Source organism: Eubalaena glacialis, chromosome 3, assembly GCF_028564815.1.
Source record: "Eubalaena glacialis isolate mEubGla1 chromosome 3, mEubGla1.1.hap2.+ XY, whole genome shotgun sequence".
Classification (NCBI taxonomy): domain Eukaryota; kingdom Metazoa; phylum Chordata; class Mammalia; order Artiodactyla; family Balaenidae; genus Eubalaena; species Eubalaena glacialis.
In genome coordinates, this window is record NC_083718.1 from 161,701,512 (window position 1) to 161,722,493 (window position 20,982).

The 20,982-nt window shown below is 37.0% G+C and overlaps 1 protein-coding gene across 6 annotated transcripts in view; it reads left to right on the plus strand.

The window, feature by feature from the left end:
* The window catches only part of SCMH1 (Scm polycomb group protein homolog 1), a 196,130-nt gene that overhangs the window by 35,238 nt on the left and 139,910 nt on the right, over positions 1 to 20,982 (plus strand). For 3 of the 6 annotated variants that reach the window (XM_061184406.1, XM_061184405.1, XM_061184407.1), the window contains exon 2: positions 9,622 to 9,699. The exons of 1 other annotated variant lie outside the window; for it this stretch is intronic. In XM_061184406.1, the coding sequence (XP_061040389.1) occupies positions 9,675 to 9,699 (25 nt within the window). In that variant the 5' untranslated portion in view covers positions 9,622 to 9,674. Of the gene's footprint in view, positions 1 to 9,619; positions 9,700 to 17,517; positions 17,648 to 20,982 lie in introns of those variants that run through there. 2 more of the 6 variants (XM_061184398.1, XM_061184400.1) reach the window with 2 other exon arrangements.

A 20,982-nucleotide genomic window follows, 5' to 3' on the forward strand; every position in this document is an offset into this window, starting at 1 on the left:
AATCTTCTTTTGTCATCTCAATGCATGTCTTTTAAATGAGTTCTAATCAGAAAGAATTTGCCATTGTGTTATGTGGATTTCCTTAATAAGCTGTGAGGACTGTATTCAGAAAAGTCTTTGAAAAGAGAATTATATTCATGATTATGTCTATCAGTTCCTTACATCCTCTCATTACCTTTATGTAAATGATCTTGTCAGATTTGAGAGTGACTTACAGATACTAAAGGACCCGGCTTGTTTTTGTTTCATTTTTAGAGATTTTTTTTCTTAATTTCTCTTTCAGAAATCAACTATGAGTTTTAATTACAAACCATCCAAATATGTTTTTTAAATTCAGAAAGTAGTCACTTTCTGGTCATGTAATTTTTAAATTTTATGCCTTTTTTTTTTTCTTAACAACTAGCTTTCATTCATTTCATTCAAAAATACTTATTGAGTGCCTCCTGTATACCAGGCAGTATTCCAAGTGCTAAGATATAGTGCTGAATAAATAACACAGACAAGGCCCCAGTGGATGAGACAAATAAATAAACAAGGAAAATACTAAATGGTGCTAACTGCTATGGAGAATTAAGAGTGGTGTGACAGAGTCTGGGTGACTACTTTAGATTGAGTGGTCAGGGAAGGGTTCTCTGAGGAGGTGACATTTAAACTTCGACCTGAATGATAAGATGCCAGCCCAATGAATACGGGTGGTGCATTCCAGGCAGTGTACAGGCCCTAAGGTAGTAAGGAGAGGCCTGCAGCAGGAGCAGAGGTCAGCCGGCTGGAGCAAAGTGAACGGTGAGAGCTGTAGGAGTGGAGGCAGTAGAGGTGGGGTCAGATCATGTAGGATTATGTGGGTCAGGATAAGGTGCTTGGATTTCCTTTTAAGTGCTGCTGTGGAGAGCGTTTGAAAGATTTTAAGCAAGGGAATGACATGATCTAATTCATATTAACATGTAATCAAAATAGGGCTATATAATGGAGAAAATCAGCCAGTGCTGAGATTCCCTAACCAAACATACGCAAAGATTGCATTTACTCCTAGGGCATACTAAATATAAATAGCTCAGTTTTCCTGGAAAAACCCTAAGCCTCAGAGACAAAAAATGGACCAAATTACGTTGCTGTGAATCCCACCGCCACCATTTACTAACTGTGTAACTTCGGGTTATAAGACATTTCTCTACACTGGTTTCCTTATCAATAAAATGAAGGTAATAATAGTACCTACATAAGGATTGTGAGTATCGAACAACTTAACACAAGTGAAGTGCTTAGAACAATGCTTGGCACATAGTACTTAATGTTTACTTTTATTATTTATTTCCTCTAGATATGGGTTGTCTAACACAATAGCCACATGGTTAGTGTAACTGAATTACTGAATTATAAATTTTATTTAATTTTAATTAAATTTTAAAACATCCTCCATACAGTTATTGGAAAATTTTAAAGTATGTTTTGAGAAACTTGAGTGTATGAATTTTCTTTTCAACTGTAAGTTTTATGAAATTTAAATACAGATCAAGTATTTCTGATGAAAATTTAGCATCTGAATTGAGATAAGCTGTAATCGTAAATACACACCAGATTATGAAGACAATATTAAAAAGAATATAAAGTATTTCCATTGATTTTTATAATGATTGCCAGCTGAAGTGATAATATTTCAATATATTGGGTTAAATAGAATGCATTATTAAAATTATTTTCATCGTCCTTTTTTTACTTTTTAAAATGTGACTACTAGAAAACTTAAAATGACATGAGTGGCTTCAATTATATTTCTGTTGGATGGCAGTGCTCTAGACCCTGGGTCAGGGGGAAGAGCAGTGGAATATAGACTGGGGGAAATGTTTTTTCTAATTACACAAATACCCCTGGAGATTCCAAAACACCTTCACCCAGTGGAGCCTTCCTCCCCGTCAAATTAATCCTATCTCCTACCTTTTGCTGAAAATCAATGCCTGTAGTGAGCCTGCCCTCACTGATAGGAGTGTTTTGTATTCTTCAGATGTGTCGGGGGGAAAAAGTTATGAGTCACTGCTGTATGTTAAAGAGTATCGCACAGGTTCAACACCTGTCAGTGATTTCGATGCAATAAATTTCTGGAGTTCTCTTAACTAATACTAGCGTATAAAATTGTTCTCTGAAATAACATGTACCACTAATCCTGGTCTAGTGAACGCCAGAGACTTAAAATGAAGAAGAATTAAAGTAGATTTTAATTAAGGGATGAGTGCTGGGTCAAAAGCTGAGGAAGTTGAGAAAGGCATCTTGTGTCCTAAAAGCTAAATTTCCGGGATTAAAAAAAAAAAAAAAAAAAACTCAGAAAGCTAAACAACCATAAATTTCTGTCTCTGAAGTGAAACTGGACATGTTTTTTTCTTCTCGTGCCACTTGGTTCCTGCTGATTCTGTGGTTATATACAAACATTTTCTGACTTGCTTTAAAAGGTGTTATTCTCAGGAATTAGCATGAAGAAGGTTTCTAGTAAATGCTGAGTGACTGCTAGCAAGTGGTACCAGTCTTCTGCCTTAGCTGTTTAGAATGCGTATTATATATTCTTTCTGTATCACCCCCAAATAATTTTTTTTTAATCCGATATGCCTTAGCTTAATACCTATCTCAAAGATTATTCCATGCCCTCTCAGTCAAGTCAGTTTTCTAGAGAAGAGAGCCCTTTCCTGAGGTTGCTGTTTCGGATTCACATAAGACACATTTCCCTGGAAGCCCCTTTGTATTGTCTAGCCTTGCTATTACCATGAAGAAAGTTGTCTCTGTTTCCCAACCAGAAATGGGTGTCAGGGCAATTGCCTGAGTAGCTCACAGGAAGACAGCTGATCTCATTTGATAAATTTCCGTTACTGTAATAGCAATAGGATTTTCTATGAAACCATAAAATCACACACTTGTAGAGGTGGTTGATGAAGAAACAGAGGCATGCAGCTAGTTTGTAGTAAACATGGGACCTGCCTGAGTTCTTATCTTTTGGTTTTAAAGTGAAGAATTTGAAGCCCTGAGGAAGTGACTACTCAGTGACAGAATGAACCAGGCCAAGTTTAGGTCTAAGTTGCATCTCAGTTTCTTGGTACAGAGAAACCGTATTTGCCCCAAGTTTGTAATTCTATCAGATTCCTACAAGATCCTGGATAATGTCAAGGATTCATAACTCACTTTTTTAGGATAAGAACCTGAGACTTTGGCGGGGGTTGGGGGGGGGCGGGGCGGGACTTACAGAATGGTTTATAGATACTGCTCTGTTAATGAGCCCAAATTACTTTATGTACCTGTCTCTGTGGCTTAAGCAGTGAGGATTTACTCTATTCTCAGGTCTCTACGTCTCAGGAGTTAGTTTCCTGTATAGGACTCTATCCTATTACACTCTAACAGAATAAAGTTGATCTTGAGATCTCTGGTACTGTGTAGCATAGACATCTCTCAAAGGTCTGCTTGGGCAGTGTGAATAGATAAAAAATAATAAACAGGTTAATAGTCTCTTATCGGTCCCCAAAGCCATATGAGTCTGACCTCAGGTTTTAATTTTGTCGCTATGAAAAGCTTTTATTAAGTGGCTCCTGTCTGCAGATGGTGACATGCGTTCAAATCTTCACTCTAGAAAACCTTGGAGAATTAAGTCACTCTTAGAAGCTTAGTGTTCTGGATTGCTACAGGTTTGTTCCATTACACATTAAAACTTTATTTTTAAAAATCATTTTAATTAGAAATTATCCTAAAGTGGATTATACCCTTCTTCCTTCTGTTTAGTTTTTTGGGTCCAATTTAACCATTTCTTAGTGACTGAGATCCTTGTGGGGTATGTGTGTATATGTATAAAGGATACAAATTTTCATGGGCTTCTAGTAGCATATTCCTAACTCTTTTTTAACCACAAGCCCATGTTTAGTGCATAATTTTGCAAGATGTAAGGTTTTTAGCAATGCATATTGTTGTAAAAACTCCTGGATTTAAGTCTGTGGGTCACAATCAGAAAGGTTTGAAAGCCACTGCCCTAGGGAACTCTTTTCTTGTGCTAATAATAATTTCTTACATTGTGTAGTACTTGACTGTTTGCCAAACTTCCCTCTATAATATGGCCTATGAAAAGTAAACTAGGGAAGGGATTGATTTCTTGTTGTTTTTAAACTATAGTAGGCAAGCCTAATGGAACCAAAGAGAGCATGGACTTTGAAATTAGTCTTTAATTTTAGCCTTTCCATACAGTACTCGTATGTCCTTGGATGCTTTAATTAATCTTGTTTAACTTCAGAACCTCAGCTCTTTTTTTTTTCCCCAACCTAAATGGGAAATGCCAGAATTGTTGGGTGCTTTAAATCAAGTAATGAAGACAAAAGTGCCTTAGTAGAGGCACTGTGGATGGATCACATAAACAAAATGTTGAGTGGAACAAAGTGGACATAAAAGAGGACATGAGATATAATTTCATTTCTATAAAGTTCAAAACAGGCAAAACTAACCTAACAATTGTAGTCCACACAGTGCTTACTCTTGGGTGGAGTAATGACTGGGAGAGGGCTCAAAGGGGTACTTCTTTTGGTGCTAGTAATGATCTCTTTCTTGGTTTGGAAACACATTGTAAAAGTTCATTGAGTTTCATACTTATGATTTATTTACTTTTTTAAAATAATGAGTTTCAGGTGGACAGCATAATAATTCAACAGCTATGTATACTACAAACTGATTACCACTACAAGTCTAGTTACCATTTGTCACCATACAGTTGGCCTCCTTCACCCATTTTGCACACATCCCCCCCACAACTCGCTTCCCCTCTGGTAGCCACTGATCTGATCTCTGTATCTGTGAGTTTGTTTTTGTTTTATTTTGTTTGTTCATTTGTTTTGTTTTTTTAGATTCCACATAATGAGTAAAATCACATGGTAACTGTCTTTCTCCATCTGACTTATTCAAACCTAGCATAATACCTTCCAGGTCCATTTATGTTGTCACAGTGGCCAGTTTTCTTTTTTTTTTATGGCTGAATAGTATTCCATTGTGTATATATACCACATCTTCTTTATCCATTCATCAACTTAGGTTGTTTCCATACCTTGGCTACTGTATGAAGCGTGTGCTTCTCAGTATGTATATTATACTTTAACAAAAAGTTCTTTTTAAAGTATTTAGCACAGAACCTATCACATAGTTGGTTCCCTTCTCCTATGATGGTTCCATTTTTTTTCCTAACCGTTCAGTTTCTTTGTTCTGTTATGGTTCTGTCTCCTAATTCCAATTTTATACCTAGGCATGTTTAATAAATATCTACTGATGGCAGTTCTAATTGGCTTAGTTGAAGGAGTTTAGGTCATTCAGACAAGGTGAAATTGAATGTCTGACCACTGTGGTCTAGAAATAAGTCAGGAATATGAAGTTTGATTTGATGCTATTTTCTGATCTTTAGGTGATTTGATATTTTGCTTTTAAATGAAAATTAAATGGAGATTTTTCTGATTTGTGTAATATGATTTTATCTGGTAGATCAGCTTTATTATTGAATTTTTTCATGGTGGGATATTGAACTTATTCTGTTATTTCTGACACTTTTAATATAAGCCCACCATAGTGTAGCAGGCTTTGAAATGGTCACTACCACACCCTGTAACACCTTATATATTTTGCTTAGGTTCTTATCACTGACAGAGAACCATACTTACTGTTTTTACCTTATTGTTTTTGTAATACAAGTATAGAAATAGAACTTGTATATTTGGATATTTATGCAAGATCCTGTTATAAAAAACTTAGAATTGTTGAAAATTCAATTTTAAAAGTTGGTAAAGTTCTTTTTTTCTGCTAGGTAATACGTGGGATATAAAGTAAGCCTACCTGCCCTCAGGGAGGGCAGACTCCTCTAGGAGAGGTTTGTGAGGTAGGCAGAAAAATTTGTCTACATTTGTTTTTGTTCTTTTGGATGTTGGCCTTTGAGAGAAGGTTTCTGATAGAGATACTAGCAAGCCTCCAAGTTACAGAGAGTTGTGGTGATGATTGTATGGATGCCAATGTAGCCGAGAGATAGAGAACTGACTATGATTTCATCAGTGATCAGTAATAGTACGAAGAGTTAGGGAAGTGGGGAAGTAATTTCTGTCTGTTGACACTTATTTATATTAATTCATTAACATAGAGAATGTAATTTAACCTTCACAAAGCCTTTGGAGTAGACACTACTATTTTTGCTTTAAAGATACAGAAATTGGGACTTCCCTGCTGGTCCAGTGGTTAAGAATCCTCCTTCCAGTGCAGGGGACGCAGGTTCAATCCCTGGTCGGGGAACTAAGATCCCACATACCACGGGGCAGCTAAGCCTGCGCACTCTAGAGTCCACGCACCACAACTAGAGAACCTGCGTGCCACAACTACTGACCCGCGTGCTCCAGAGCCTGTGCACTACAAGTAGAGAGAAGCCCGTGTGCCACAAAAAAAGATCCCACATGTGGCAACGAAGATCCCACGTGCCGCAACTAAGACCCGACACAGCCAAATAAATAAATAAATAATTTTAAAAATAAATTAAAAAATAAAGATACAGAAATTGAGGACCAGAGACATTTAGTAACTTGTTCAAGTTTACATAGCTAGTGACAGAGTTGATATTCAAATCCAGAGCCCATCTGTACTACATGCTATATATAGATAGTAACATTATCCAAATAAAAGGATGTGTTTATCAGAAGATAGTCTAGCTTGGAAACATGCTAAACGGGAGGTCATAAAGAAAATTGATAGCAGGTTCCACCTAGGACCACCCAGGAAAGGGAATGCTGTGACTCAAGGACTTAGTTTCTTGAAATTCCCTGTGAAGCTATTTGTGTTCCTGTTGTGAGATGGTTGAATGGAGCTGTCAAACCCTGATGCAGATCCACCTGTTGCTTGTTTTTTTTTTTAATTATAATTGTGTTAAAATATATATAACATAAAATTTATCATTTTAACCATTTTAAGGCATTAAGTACATTTACAGTGATGTATAGCCTTCACTGCTGTCCAACTCCAGGATTTTTTCATCATTTCAAACAGAAACTCTGTACATGTTAAATCATTCCCCCCTCTGCCCAGCCCCTGGTAACCTCTGTTCTACTTACTTTCTCTATGAATTTCCCTATTCTGGTTGTCAAGTATAAGTGAAATCAGACAGTAGTTATCCTTTTGTATTTGGCTTATTTCACTTAGCATAATATTTTCAAGATTGATCCATGTTGTAGCATGTATCAGAATTTTATTCCTTTTTATGGATGAATAGTATTCCATTTTATGTATATGCCGCATTTTGTTTATTTATTCATTTATTGGTGGACACTTGGATTTTTTCTACCCTTTCGCTATTGTGAATAATGCTGCTATGAACATTAGTATACAGGTATCTGTTTTAGTCCCTGTTTTCAATTCTTTTGGGTATATACCTAGGAGTGGAGTTACTGGGTCATATGGTAATTCTATTTTTTTTTTTTATTTTCTACTAATTACTGTCATTTTCTCACAAATAACAAACAATGAACAATTGTGCGATTCATGGCTAGTTAGAAGCCAGGAGTTTAAGTCTACTTGAAGCTTCATTGAAAGCACTGGGAAATACAAAATAGCACCGTGGGCCAAAAGGAAATTGGATTGGACCAGTTGTCCCTAAGATAGACCCTAATAATGTTGAGAGTAAAAGGATTCCATAATGTGAGGCACCATTGAAACACAGGCAAATTCTGGAATGCTTGAAAGGGCAGAAATCTTTGAAGGCAGACGAATCCAGCCTACCAGGGAATATGGGCCTGGAGGATCAAGCCTCATGACTCCACGAGCAATGACATGCAGACACTCTGCAGTAGAAGTGTTGATGGGTGGTAAAAAGTGTGGTGCCCAGGCATCACAGCAAGAGAATGGTCACCTTCAGAACCTTGAAAAGTACAGTAGTACAGCACAACAGCTGGCATACAGGGGCTGGCATCAAGTGAACAGGCAAGAAGAGTTACCGACTGGAGGAGGGAGAGGACAGGGGAGATGGTAGAGCTGAAGGATCGTCAGCAATAGGAGACGGAGGGCAACCTGCAATTTCACTCATGCCTGACGTTGATGACACAGGTTCTGGTTCCTTGCTGGATTCCATGCTATCTACCCTCTTGAAAAAAACGATCCAGTGATGTCTAGGTAGTAGCTTGTTCGCAAGGTAATTCTATTTTTAACTTTTTAAAGTTTTCCACAGCAGCTGCACCATTTTTTAGTCCCACTAGCAATTCACAAGGGCTCTAATTTCTCCACATCCTTGCCAACACTTATGATTTTTCTTTTTTTTTTCTTCATAATAACCATCCTAGTCATCCCAATGGGTGTGAAGTGGTATCTCATTGTGACTTTCACTTGCACTTCCCTAATGATTAATGATGTTGAGTATCTTTTCGTGTGCTTATTGGCCATCTGTATAGATAAATGGAGAAATATCTCTTCAGGTCCTTTGCCCATTTTTCAGCTGGGTTGTTTGAGGTTTTTTTGTTATTGAATTGTAGGAGTTCTTTATAAATTCTAGATATTAGTCCCTTACCAGATAAACAATTTGCCAATATTTTCTCCCATTCTGTAGGTTTTCTTTTCATCCATGTTATAGTGCCCTTTGATGCACAAATTGTTTTTCATTTTGATGAAGTCCGATTTATCTTTTTTCTTTTGTTGCCTGTGATTTAGATGTCACATTCCAGAATCATTGCCAAATCCAGTGTCATGAAGATTCTCCTCTGTGTTTTCTTCTAAGAGGTTTATAATTTTAGCTCTTAAGTTTTGGTCTTTGATGCATTTTGAGTTAATTTTTATATATGGTATAAGGTAAAGGTTCATCTTCATTCTTTGGCATGAGGGTATCCAGGTTTCCTAGCATCATTTGTTGAAAAGAGTATCCTTTTCCCATTGAATGGTGTTGGCACCTTTGTCAGAAATCATTTGACCATATATATTAGGGTTTATTTCAGAGCTCTCTATTCCATTGGTCTGTATGCCTGTCCTTATGCCAGTACCACACTGTCTCAATTACTGTAGCTTTGTAGGAGGTTTTGAAATCAGGAAGTGTGAGTCTTCCAACATTGTTCTTCATTGTCAAGATTGTTTAAGCTGTTTGAGATAGCATGTGAATTTTAGGGTGGCTTTTTCTATTTCTACAGAAAAGCATCATTGAGATTTTGATAGGGATTGTCTTGAGTCTGTAGATCACCTTGGGTAGTATTGTCATCTTAACATTAGTCTTCTAATTCATGAACGTAAATGTCTTTCTACTTCTTTCTTTAATTCTTTCAGTGCTGTTTGTAGTTTTCGGTGTGCAATACTTTAGTTTTGTGGCTGTTATCTTTCTCACAGTGAGTTAATAGAGTAACGTTCTGGTTTATCCATTATTATTTCATGACCTGTTAATGCCCTGAAGAATATGTTCAGTTTTTAACAGAATCGGGGTTCTGAACTCGAAAAGCTGAGGGAAGGATCCTGGAAACTGGAAACCTAACTAAATTACTGCCCTTGGGAAGCCCTTCTAGGTGTTCAGCCTGCTGGTTTCTTCTGATTAAAACCTAATTTCACTGCAGGTCTCCTTCGATCTACAGTAGTTCACATTTCTAATTTTTTTTTTTTTTTATGTTTTGCTTCTAGATTTCTCCATCTTGCTAAGGAGGAAATTCCTATTGGGTATAGCTGATGGTACCATGCAAAAATCAGATCCTCGAAAAGGTCAGAACCTGTTCTTATATGTAATAGAAATGGAGAGTTACCTTCTGTCAGGCTGTGTATGAGTGTATGTGTCACAAAAAGCTGTTTGAGTAAATAAAAAATCTCACCCTTTCTTGCCAACTTACCCTGCAATTTTCACATATCCTGCACGTCATTTATACAACTCTTTTATAGTTTGCAAAGTACTCTTCATGTAATTATCTCAAATAGTCTTTACTGTAAGCTTTTGAAATAGGGACTGTTGCTATTCCTCTTTTATGGAAACAATGAAGGGTTAAGAGACTTATTCCAAATGTTGTTACTATAAACTGCAAGATTTAGTCCTGAATTTTTTGCTTCTAAATCTTACCCTTCTCACTACATCACAAGTTCATAATCATTATTTAGATTATTTAGTTCATATCATTAGTCAGAATTTAATAGATATGTAAGTATGGATGCTCTATGAACATTGGAAATAATATACATAAAAGTTAAAATGATACATGAAAAAGTTAAAACCCCTTTATGGGTATAAAATATAATTAATAAATCAGATCTTGATATTGAATGTGTAAATATAATCTTTGGGATGATACCAGACTCCTTATTGTGTACATACCATTGTCTTATTATGGCAAATGAGGCTCTTCGTTTGCTGGTACTTACCTTTGTATTCTCATCTTCCTCAGTTCCTGTCATTTGTCTCTGTAGCTTACCCTACCACTTTCCTTTTACAGCAGCTGCTGGCTGTTGTCCAAACACATGGTCCATTTCCATGTCTTAGTACCTTTATACTATATTCCCTTTGCCTCAAATGCCTATTCATCTTTCTTCTGACAATCCTAGCTCAACTTCATGTCCTCTGTGAAGCTTTTCTCCTCTCCCCAAGCAATGTCAATCATTCCTTTCTCTTTTCTCAGAGCACTTTGTATAGCAAATCTCTCTTATAGCAAAAATCACATTGTATTATGATAGTGTATTTGAGTTGCTGTCTATCCTACTAATCTGTGAGTTCTTTGTGAGCATAGACTGGGACTTACTTGTCTTCATGTTCTTAACACTCAGTGTTACTCCTAGACTTAGCTACGTTTTGTTTAATGAATGAAATAACAGCTTTCCTTAAAGGATCTGTACACTAATCTAAGTGGAAGACTGACCACGTAAAAAATACTCAGAAGTTTATAACTATTTGTAAATGAATATAGTACATACTTGAAGTAGAATAGTGGAATGATCACAGCCAGGCGGAGTTATTTAGGGAAGGATTCCTCTAGATCAGGGATCAGTAAACTATGGCCCATAGGCCAGATCCTGCTGGCTGCCTGTTTTTGTAAATAAAGGTTTACTGGAATATAGCCATGTTCATTTGTTAATGTGTATGGCTACTTTCATGCTACAATGGCAGAGATGAGTAGTTGTAGCAGAAACCATATGTCCCATAAAACTGAAAATATTTACTATCTGGCTCTTTACAGAAAGTTTTCTACTCCCTGCTCTAAAAGATAGGTTTTGAACAGAGGTATGAAAAGAAGAGGAATGTGAATTGATGAAGCATGAGTGTGCATCATAATGCAACAAAAACAGACATAGTAGTAGGAATGCCAAGTGGGAAAGTTTGACTGTAATCCAGTTTGTCAGAGAGAACTGTGTTGAAGAGATGAAATGTCAAGAATGCTTTGGATTGAGAAAGAGGAAACATAGAAATCTAATGAAAAGAAGTTGTCAAGTAAACACTCTGGGCCTATAGTAAGAAAGTTTCCTAAGTAGTAGTAGGGCATGATGATGATGATGATGAAGGAGAAGGAAGCAGCAGTACAAATTAATATTGATTGAGCATCCACTGTATGCCAGGTACTGTTCTATGTGCTTTATATGTATCCTAGTTAAACTTCTGCAACTGTATAAGCTAATTGCTGCTGTTGTCTTTATTTTGCAGATGAGGAAACTGAGGCACAGGGGATTAAAGTTACTTAGCCAAGGTTATATAACTAGTAAATGAGAGAACCAAATCTGAACCCAGGCAGTCTGTCTGCAGAGTCTTCATAGTAGAGGAGGGAAATCTGGGGATATTTGGTAAAAAACAACCATAAGCTTGGAGTAAGGTAACTAGTCTTGGTAATTAGGAAGTGTGCTCTCCCATCATGAAAAAGAGAAAATGAACAGACTATAGAAGAAGAATACTGGAAGGCAGAGGGTCCAATTAGAAGAGTGTACTATGGATTCATCAGAATGGCAGGGAAAAAGAGGCAGATTCATTACATAGTGAGACACGTTATACCATTAGTCATTGAGTTTAACCTTGGTGAGGCCAGAAGGCAGTTAACTTTCCTTGCACACATGAAAGCTGTCTTAAAATGCCTGAAGAGCTGGCTTACTCAGTTGAGATAGAGCTTAGCAATGGTTTTCAAGGAGCTAGAAGGCATTCAACCTCCCCACAACAAGTATATTACAGTCAATTCAGTGCCCACTCTACACCTGAGTATATTAACAGCCGATGGAGGTGTCAAATCATAACACACCATTGCATTTCGTTCTGTGTTGTTCCTGTAGCGGAACTTGTTCCTGTCCAACCCCCATCACTACTGTGATAAAGATTTACCCCCTTGGACCACTTTTCAAAAATGTATGCATGTATGTATTAAAGTAATATATATGCAGTGTAAAAAAATTACCAACAGAAGTATACCAAATGAAAAGAGAAAGTTTCCCTCCCATCACCATCTTGCTCTCTAGAGAGAACCTCTGTTAAAATTTGGATGTATGTGAAACTACTGTTATGGATGGAAGTGTTCTGGGATTCCCTCATGGTTGCTGAGATAGAAAAACTATTGAGAATCACTTCCCTAAAGCCAAGGTCCACTGCCAAGAATGGAAGGAACTTCCGGGGGAGATGTGGGATCTTCATCACTAGAAGAGTAAGCAAAGACTTGGTAGGGATGTTAGAAAGAAGATTCAAGCATTGGCTAGGGTTAATGGAGTTAGAGGCAGGGAGAGGAGGAGGCATTGAGCTAAATGACTTTTAATATTCCTTTCAAACCTATAGTTCTGTGTTCATGCCAACAGACTGATTACCCCAGCAGACTGAGTGGAGGACAAAGTGATGAGAAAATCCAAAATATAAAATCCAAATTTATAGAACAAGTTACTTTGCAGCAAACATTGAACTTATTTTTATAAAGATTTCTTTTAACTAACCATTTTGGTGTGTTCAAAATGTACTTTATTTTTTATTAAAAATTCTGTTTACACTTAACCTTTCACTAGTATATTCACTGTGTAAAATGAAGGTGGCACACATTGTTCATTATTCCAAAGAAGGAAGATATTTCAAAGTATCTGCCAGGTTAAGCTGTGGTGCATAGGGAGGAAATAATTGAGCTGGGTCCCTAGTGCTACTCCCCCTTCGGACTCACAGTATAAAGGAAATTAAAGGGGACCTTAATGTCCCCTTTAATGAATAGCGAAGTTCAACCCCTTCCTTTTCCAAATGAGGAAAATAAAAACCAAAGACGATATCTTACCAGCTCAGAGTCTCACAATAGCCTAGCTGGACTCTCAAAGATTAGCGATAAAGTATATAAAGTGCCTGCCACAGTGCCAAGTATGTGGTAGATGAAGATGCAGAAGGGAAATAAGATCATGGTGATGGTACTGATATTGTTGTTATTTCTTCTGCCCCCCCATCACTCTTCTTTAAGCCTTCAGAGAGAAAGTTGGTAATGTAGATATGTACACTGTCCATGCTGCAAACCTCAAGTTGCACAGTGTTGTAATGATGAAAGCAGGAGCTCCATACCCCCATAAAATTATAGGCTCTCAGATTTGGGCAGGACCTTTAAAGGTTACCTAGTCCAGCCTCCCTCCTCCTTCTCATGATTTAGTATTTCCACCAAGAGGTTATCTTACCTCTACTTCTACGCCCTCAGTGATGGCAGATTCATACCTTCCCTTCCCAGAGAGTTCATCCCACTGTTGGATACCTCCGACTGCCAGCAAGTTCCTCCTAGTAATGAGCTGAAGCCTGTCTACCTATAGCTTCCACCCACTGATCCTAGTTCTCTCCCTTGGGGTAATATTGAACAAGCAAAGCAAATCTGTTCTCTACATGAGAACGCTCCAGATATTTGCAAACAACTTTCCTGTTTCTCCTGAGTCTTCTCTTCTCCTAGTTACACCTCCTCAGTTTCTTAAACCCTCAGTATCCTTGTTGCTTTCCTTTAAATGAGATTGTATGCCTGTATCTTATTCAGAGTCTAGGACCTCAATTGGAACATAAAGCTCTACCTTCAAAGTGTTCTAACTGGGAGTAGGTGATCCCGTAGTGTCATCTGCTTCATTCCCAATATTGACTGGAATGACGATGGTGGTGATGATGGTGGTGCATTCTTTATTTCATGATAACAGATCCATATATGTCTGCCAGGAGGTATGATGTGACACCATTCGTACCACTAAACTTCTTCCCTGTTCAAGAAACATGAGCCAGAAGCATTCTAAAAAACGTTAGCTTCTTCTGTGTCCTGGATCACACCTCCTGGAAAGGTTAACATTATACATAGTTGAAGTCTAGTAGGATTGCCTGTAAGACAAAGGGAGTTATGGCTTTTCTGCATTTTCATTAGCCATTCATTGCTAGCAGTTTTGCTTGTTAAAGGAAATATTGATGTTCTCTGGGGTTCTTCTCTCTGTGTGCAAGTGCAGAGATATATAATTGCTATAGAGGGAGTGGGGGTAGGGATGATCGCTAAGACGAAATCTGTTCCATCTTCTTTGTTCACATCTGCTACATGCACAAGACAGGATTTATTGCTCTCTTTGAGAAAGGGATTGCCTAGCTTGCTTCCTCTCCCCCTTCTTCTGGCAGATCATCCCAGAGGAATATCACCATCTCATCACCCTTATCTCCGAATGGAGTAAAAGTAAATGAAGAAGAGCTGGAGGCAGAGAATCAGCTGAGAGGCACTAGGAATAGTTTCTAACAAGAGGGCATGGCTAATCAGTGGCACAACCCAGACCAGTCCCTTTTCTGTCTCCTGCCTCCCCTGTAGCTTGCCCTCCGTGACCACAGTGGGACAGGTGTTCTGCTTCCAGCTCTTCTGTTTTGATCTCTGCTTATCAGCATAGGATTATGGTTTATTAAAACCACAGTTGCTCTCTACCACTGATGCAGTTCTGTCTTGTCTTAGTGGATTTTCAGAAGTACATTTGATTTTTCTATTCTCCAGTTTTCATTTCTGAGGGAAACATTCCTCCTTCCCTGTTCCCTTCTTCCCTTCCTGCCTATCCCCACTGTCTCATTAGTATGTGCATGTAAGCCTGCATTACTTCTTTTATATTTTCCAAGCTCTATGAATATTTGAAACATGGTACCTATGGACATCCTTCACTTAATCTAGTTTTACCTCATTAAATCCCAGATATGCCTCATATTATTCAGCGTCCAGATCAAGCTCATAAGCATCAGTGCTTCAGTTTTACTGTAGTAAAATGGGTAGACTGTCCAAGCTGGGCTATTTTATGTTAGAAGCATTTGTTAAGATTTATTTTTTGTTAGTTTTTTTGCTTTTGTTTTGTTTTGTTTTTGAGGAGAAGGCAGTGTAGTTAAGAACATAGTTCAGGTTCAACTCCTGGCCTTTCTACTGACTGTAACCTTTCAGAAAGTTATTCAACCTCTCTGAATATTATTTCCTCATTAGTAAAAAGGGGTAATGATACCATACTAAGTGGTATCATACTAGTGAGGATTCAACAAGATGGTGTTATTGAAATACTTAGCACGATATCTGGTACATAGTAAACACTTAAAAATAATAGCTATATAATGTTAATAATTAATATTATTACTGCTGTTAATATACAATGATAATTTACAACTAAGTTTTTTCTTAATATAATATATGAAGAGTTTTTTTGACTTTTCCTTGCTTCGGGGGATGCTCTATTGTGATTGTTTTATCACATTTTGAAAGGATGCTTCCATGTCCTTGTAGATTTTTCTACTACATGTTATCTTTCCCTCAAGCGTTTCCAGAAATACCAGAGTCTTTATGTTCTCTAGATTTGCACTACCCAATACAGTAGCCACTGGCCACATGTGTCTATTTAAATTTAAGGAGCACTAAGTACAATTAAAAATGCAACTCTTCAGTCACACTAGCCATATTTCAAGTGCTGAATAGCCCCATGTGGCTAATGGCTACCCACTGGATGACACAGATATAGAACATTTCCATCATCTCAGAAAGTTCTATTGGACAGCATTACTTTAGATATTACTAGAATATGCTCTTGTGCTCTTTTCTTAGAAATCAAAGAGGGTATATTTTCTAGAATTCCAGAGATTACTCTCTTAAATGTTTCAGTGCTCCAGACATCCATTTTAAGGATTCAGGTTACTCTTCTTACTCCAGCCCCTTAGTGTCATTAACTGTCTTTTGGAATTAATACAGGCACTTTTACTTCTCCTGAGAAGACTGCATTACCAAAGTTTTTAAAGGTCCCAGTCTGCAGTAAGAGGAGGCCAAAGGGTGAAAGGACAGAGCAGAAGTAATTCTAGCAAATTACTAGAGAATCCATATGTGAATACGAGAATCCATAGGGGCTAACTAGTAACAGGAGGTTCTAATGTCCTATGTCCTTTTTGTAAGTACATACATTGTATTAGGATCTGAGCCTTCCCTCTGAGAAAGGTAGTAAACAGCAAGTTTTCCTTTAATGATCCCTGTTATCTTTATTATGCACTTTTAAAGCCATTTTTTCATTTGCTCTTCACAGCAACCTAGTGAAGCAAGTAGCATTGGGATGAGCATCCCTATTTTACTGATTTAGAAAAAGCAGGTTCAATGCAGTTAACAACTTGCCTAAAGTTGTCAAGGGAAAATAGTCTTGTGATTCAAAACAGGATAAAATTTTAACTTCCAGTTTGGTTTTCTTTTGTTGTTTTTATTTTGTTATGCTCTATTTTACCACCAATCAGACTGTAGTAAAAGGAAGAGTGAAGATTCTTTAGGACAACTTGAAAACTGAATAGTGTTATATGAGGTACTCTCAAAGAACTGCTGTAGCTTCATTTGTCCTATGACCATGTGTATTAGTGTGTTTGGACTGCCATAACAAAATACCACAAGTGGGGTGGTTTAAACAACAGAAACTTATTTTCTCACAGTTCCTGAGGCTAGAAGTCCAAGATCAATATGCTAGCGGGGTTGGTTTCTGGTGAGACTTCCCTCCTCGGCTTATAGACAGAGCACCTTCTGGCTTTCTGGCTATGTCCTCACCTGACCATTTTCTCTGTATGTGTTGGTGGGGGGGGTGTTGAGAGACAGAGACAGAGACCAGTCAATCTCTGGTACCGCTTCCTTTTCATTAGCACACCAGTCCTATCAGATTAGGGCCCCACCCTTATGACCTCATTTTACCTTAGTTACCTCCTTAAAAGTACTGTCTCCAAATACAGTCACACTGGGGGATTAGGACTTCAATATACGAATTTGCGGGTGTGGTACGTAATTCAGTTTATAACGCCGTGTTAATGTATTTTTAGTATCTTTTGATTTTTTGGCCTAACCTGTTTAGTTGGAAATTTGGTATTTGCATGGGAACAAATGTGGCAAATATCTATATTTTTTATTTCTGTGAATATTGAGGCTTAGTTCAATTTAACCTGTGGTACTTACCATAAAGTACTATCCAACCCTGAGATATTCTAATAAGCAAAAACATTATATCTAAAGGTCCTACTTTTCTTATAACGTAGTCCAATTTGTTAGTACCAGTAAAGTCTCAGTCCTTTACAGGGTAATAAGTGTCCCCCTTCCTCCCACCCCCATTTTACAGATGGAGAAATTAACATACAGAGAAACTGACTTGTCAGAGGTCAGAGCAAGGTATTGGTGGATCCAGGGGTAAATCCCAAACCTCTTAACTCCCTGACCAGTTTTTAGTCCATTGACTATGCAACCTAGCGGTAAGTATATTTTTACCCCATCCTGGAGGTAAGAGGGGTTAAGAGACTTGGCAAGGAGTGAATTTAAGGAATTCCTCACTACTAATTATGTCACTCGTTATCTTTTTCTTTTAATCATGATGTCTTTTTTGTCATTAGCATCAATTTTCAAGGTTGCGAGAGGAGGTTGGAAGTTTTGCTTTTTCAATACCTAAAAATATTTCTATAACAATTTCTATAACATATTATAATATTATAATAATTATAATATTTAACATATTATAATATAACATATAATAACATATTATAATATTTCTATAACAATATTTCTATAATAATTTCTATTATTTCTATAATTTCTATACTATTATAATATTTCTATAAGAGATTATTATTAAGAAAGGAAAGAAAGGAAAACTTATTATTTAATGAATTTGTTCTCTGTGTTAGGCACTGTGCTAGACACTTTGTATTATATTTCTTAAATGTCATTAAAACTTGTCATTTCTGGAAAGTATGCATTCTTGCCTTTTATTATAGTCACATTTTTAATAGTATTAGTTGAATTTAGTAGAAAACTACCTTACAAACTTCAGAGTTTAGATTCTAAATAAAATTTTAGTATTTTAGAAACTAAGAACCTTATCAGAAATCTTTAAAGATAAGATCTCTTTATGTTTAAGCACAGTTTTCTAGTTTATTGTGTCTTAACCCTTACTTGGTTTTTACTTAGGTGGCTTGCTCTTCCACTTGACACTAAAATCATATTTTCTGTAAAGCCTTTTCTTCTACCTCTACATCTGAAATAGTTAGAATTTTTTTAATTACTAAGCAGGTTGAACAACCAAGCCATGTGGAAAACAAGGGTTTAATGAGCCTCCAGAACCAAGATCCCATGGGCCAGTAGTATATTCTCTCCTCCATCCCTCACCTCTGCTTCTTGCCCATTGGCTTCTTGCTTGTAGATCTGCTTTCTCAGATATAGTAAAAATTATAGCCGCTGACACTGACCACATTTCACTTTTCTTATCATACCCTTTGCATGCCTTCTGCTGCAGCCACATTGAACTACAGTTGGACAACATGGCACTGTCCAATAGTAATACAATGTAAGTCACATATGTAATTTAGATTTTTCTAATAGCCACATTGAAAAAGGTGAAAAAATAAGGGGGGATTTAATTTTAGTAATATATTTTATTTAATCTACTATATCTAAAATACTATTTTGACATGTAACCAATATAAAAATACATAATGAGCTATTTTATATTCCCTTTTTAATACTCAGTCTTCAGAATCGGGTATATGTTTTACAGTTACAGTAAATCTCAATTCAGACACTAAAGTTTTATCAGAAATACTTGATCTGTATTTAGATTTCAAAAAAATCTATCATTGAAAAAATAGATTCTCATACCCAGTTTTGTTCCAAACACACTTAAAAAATTTTCCCAATAACTGCACCAAATGTCAATTTTTGAATTTAAGTTAATAAAAATTAAAGCAAAATTAAATTTACTTCCTTAGTGACACTAGCCACATTTCAAGTGCTCAGCAGCTGCATATGGCGAGTGGCTACCATGTTGGACAGAGCAGGTCTGACATAGTGTTTCATGGCATCATTTCTTTCCTTACCTAAAATAATTATGAAAAATTTTAAACACAAATTCAGTTATGATACCCTAATATCTTTTTTCTCTGTCAGCAATTTTTAAGCCTGATCAAGTTTGTAATCTTTATTCATGATTTAGAGAAGAACAAACATAGTAGGTTACTAGAAAGACTGGCGACATCAAACCAGGAGAAAATGCAAACACTTGGAGTGGGACACTGGCCAATGTGACTAGAGTGTAGTGGAAAAGGGAAAAGTCATAACAGACAAGATCACAGAAATGGCAGTAGCCAGATCCTGCCTAGCTTTGTAAGGCACCCTTCACTCAGTGGGAAGTTACTTGAGGTCCTTAAGCAGATAAATGACATTATCTGTCTTGTGTTTTAAAATGCTCCTTCTGACTTTTCTGTGGAGAATAGGTTGGAATAGGGCAAGAGTAGAAGCAGGAATACAAGTTAGCAGGCTGTTGTAACGGTCCAGATAAGAGATAATAGTGACTTAAACTAGAGTGTGAGTGGTGAAATTAAGAGCAGTGGATGGATTTGGGATATGGCCCGACAGAAACTACTGATGGATTGAATTTGAGTGTAGAGGAAATAGAGACATCAAGGATAATTTCAAGGATTTTTAGCTTGAGGAGCTAGGTGATGGAGATGCCATCTACTAGTTTGGGGAAGACAAAAAGGAGAACAGCTTGGCAAGAGATAGGGTTCTGTTTCAGCCATGTTAAATTTGAAATATCTGATTGATAACCATGTAGAGGTGGCCTAAAGGTAGTTGTACGTATATGTAAGCGTAGAATTCCAAGAAGAGGACAGTGCTGGAAATATGAATTTGGAAGAAATCACAGTGGAGTGGTGAGCAGTAAAACCCTATTTGAATGAGGACATAATGTGAGGAAGTGAGGAGGCAATAACTTATTGCCTTTAAGACGACTCTTAAAATAAGTTTTCCCATGAAGGAGAGCAGAGAAATTGAAAGATATAGCAGGAAGCATATATGTGGATTTAAGAGAGCATGGGGGAGAGCATGTTTGTTTGGGATTTTTGTGTGTTTGTTTTGATAGGAGATGATGGAGCAGTAAGAATACTGATGCAAACGATCTGTTAGAAATGAAATACTTGCAAAGTCCTTAAGAGGATGATAGGAAATGGGATCTGGAGAAAAATTGTAGGGTGGACTGTTGATTAAAAACAGAGACGCTTCATCCACAGCAGCAGAAGAAAAATGAGAAAGAATGATGAATAAGTAGATTCATTCATTCACCAGATATTAACTGAGCAGCTGCTTCTATACCATGCTTTGGGGATATACCACTAAACAAGATCAAGTCTGAATCTTCCTGAAATGAGTGGCATATAGAAGGTTCTCATCTAGTATTTTTGTTTTCTCAATGAACGCTGAATTAACATCATCCCCTAAGAGTGAAGGTGAAGGAGGGAATATTTGTAGTATGAGGAGAGAGAAAAATATATGAATTTATATTTTTGGAAAGGAGAAAAGCAGACATAGTAGGGAAATGTGGTTTGATTTCTGGACAGTGTTAAGTAAGTAGCATTTGAGAATTGTAGCCATGAGTTTAGGGTGAGACCAGTAAGCTTGCACTTGTTTTTCTTTAGCACTCGTGAGCTATTGGGCTAGGCATGATATAGGTGGAGAAGTGGTTTTAACCAGAGTTAGGGTTGAGGCTTTACTAGGCAAGTTTCACAAAAAAAAAAAAAAAAGAGGTGGGAAGGAGTTA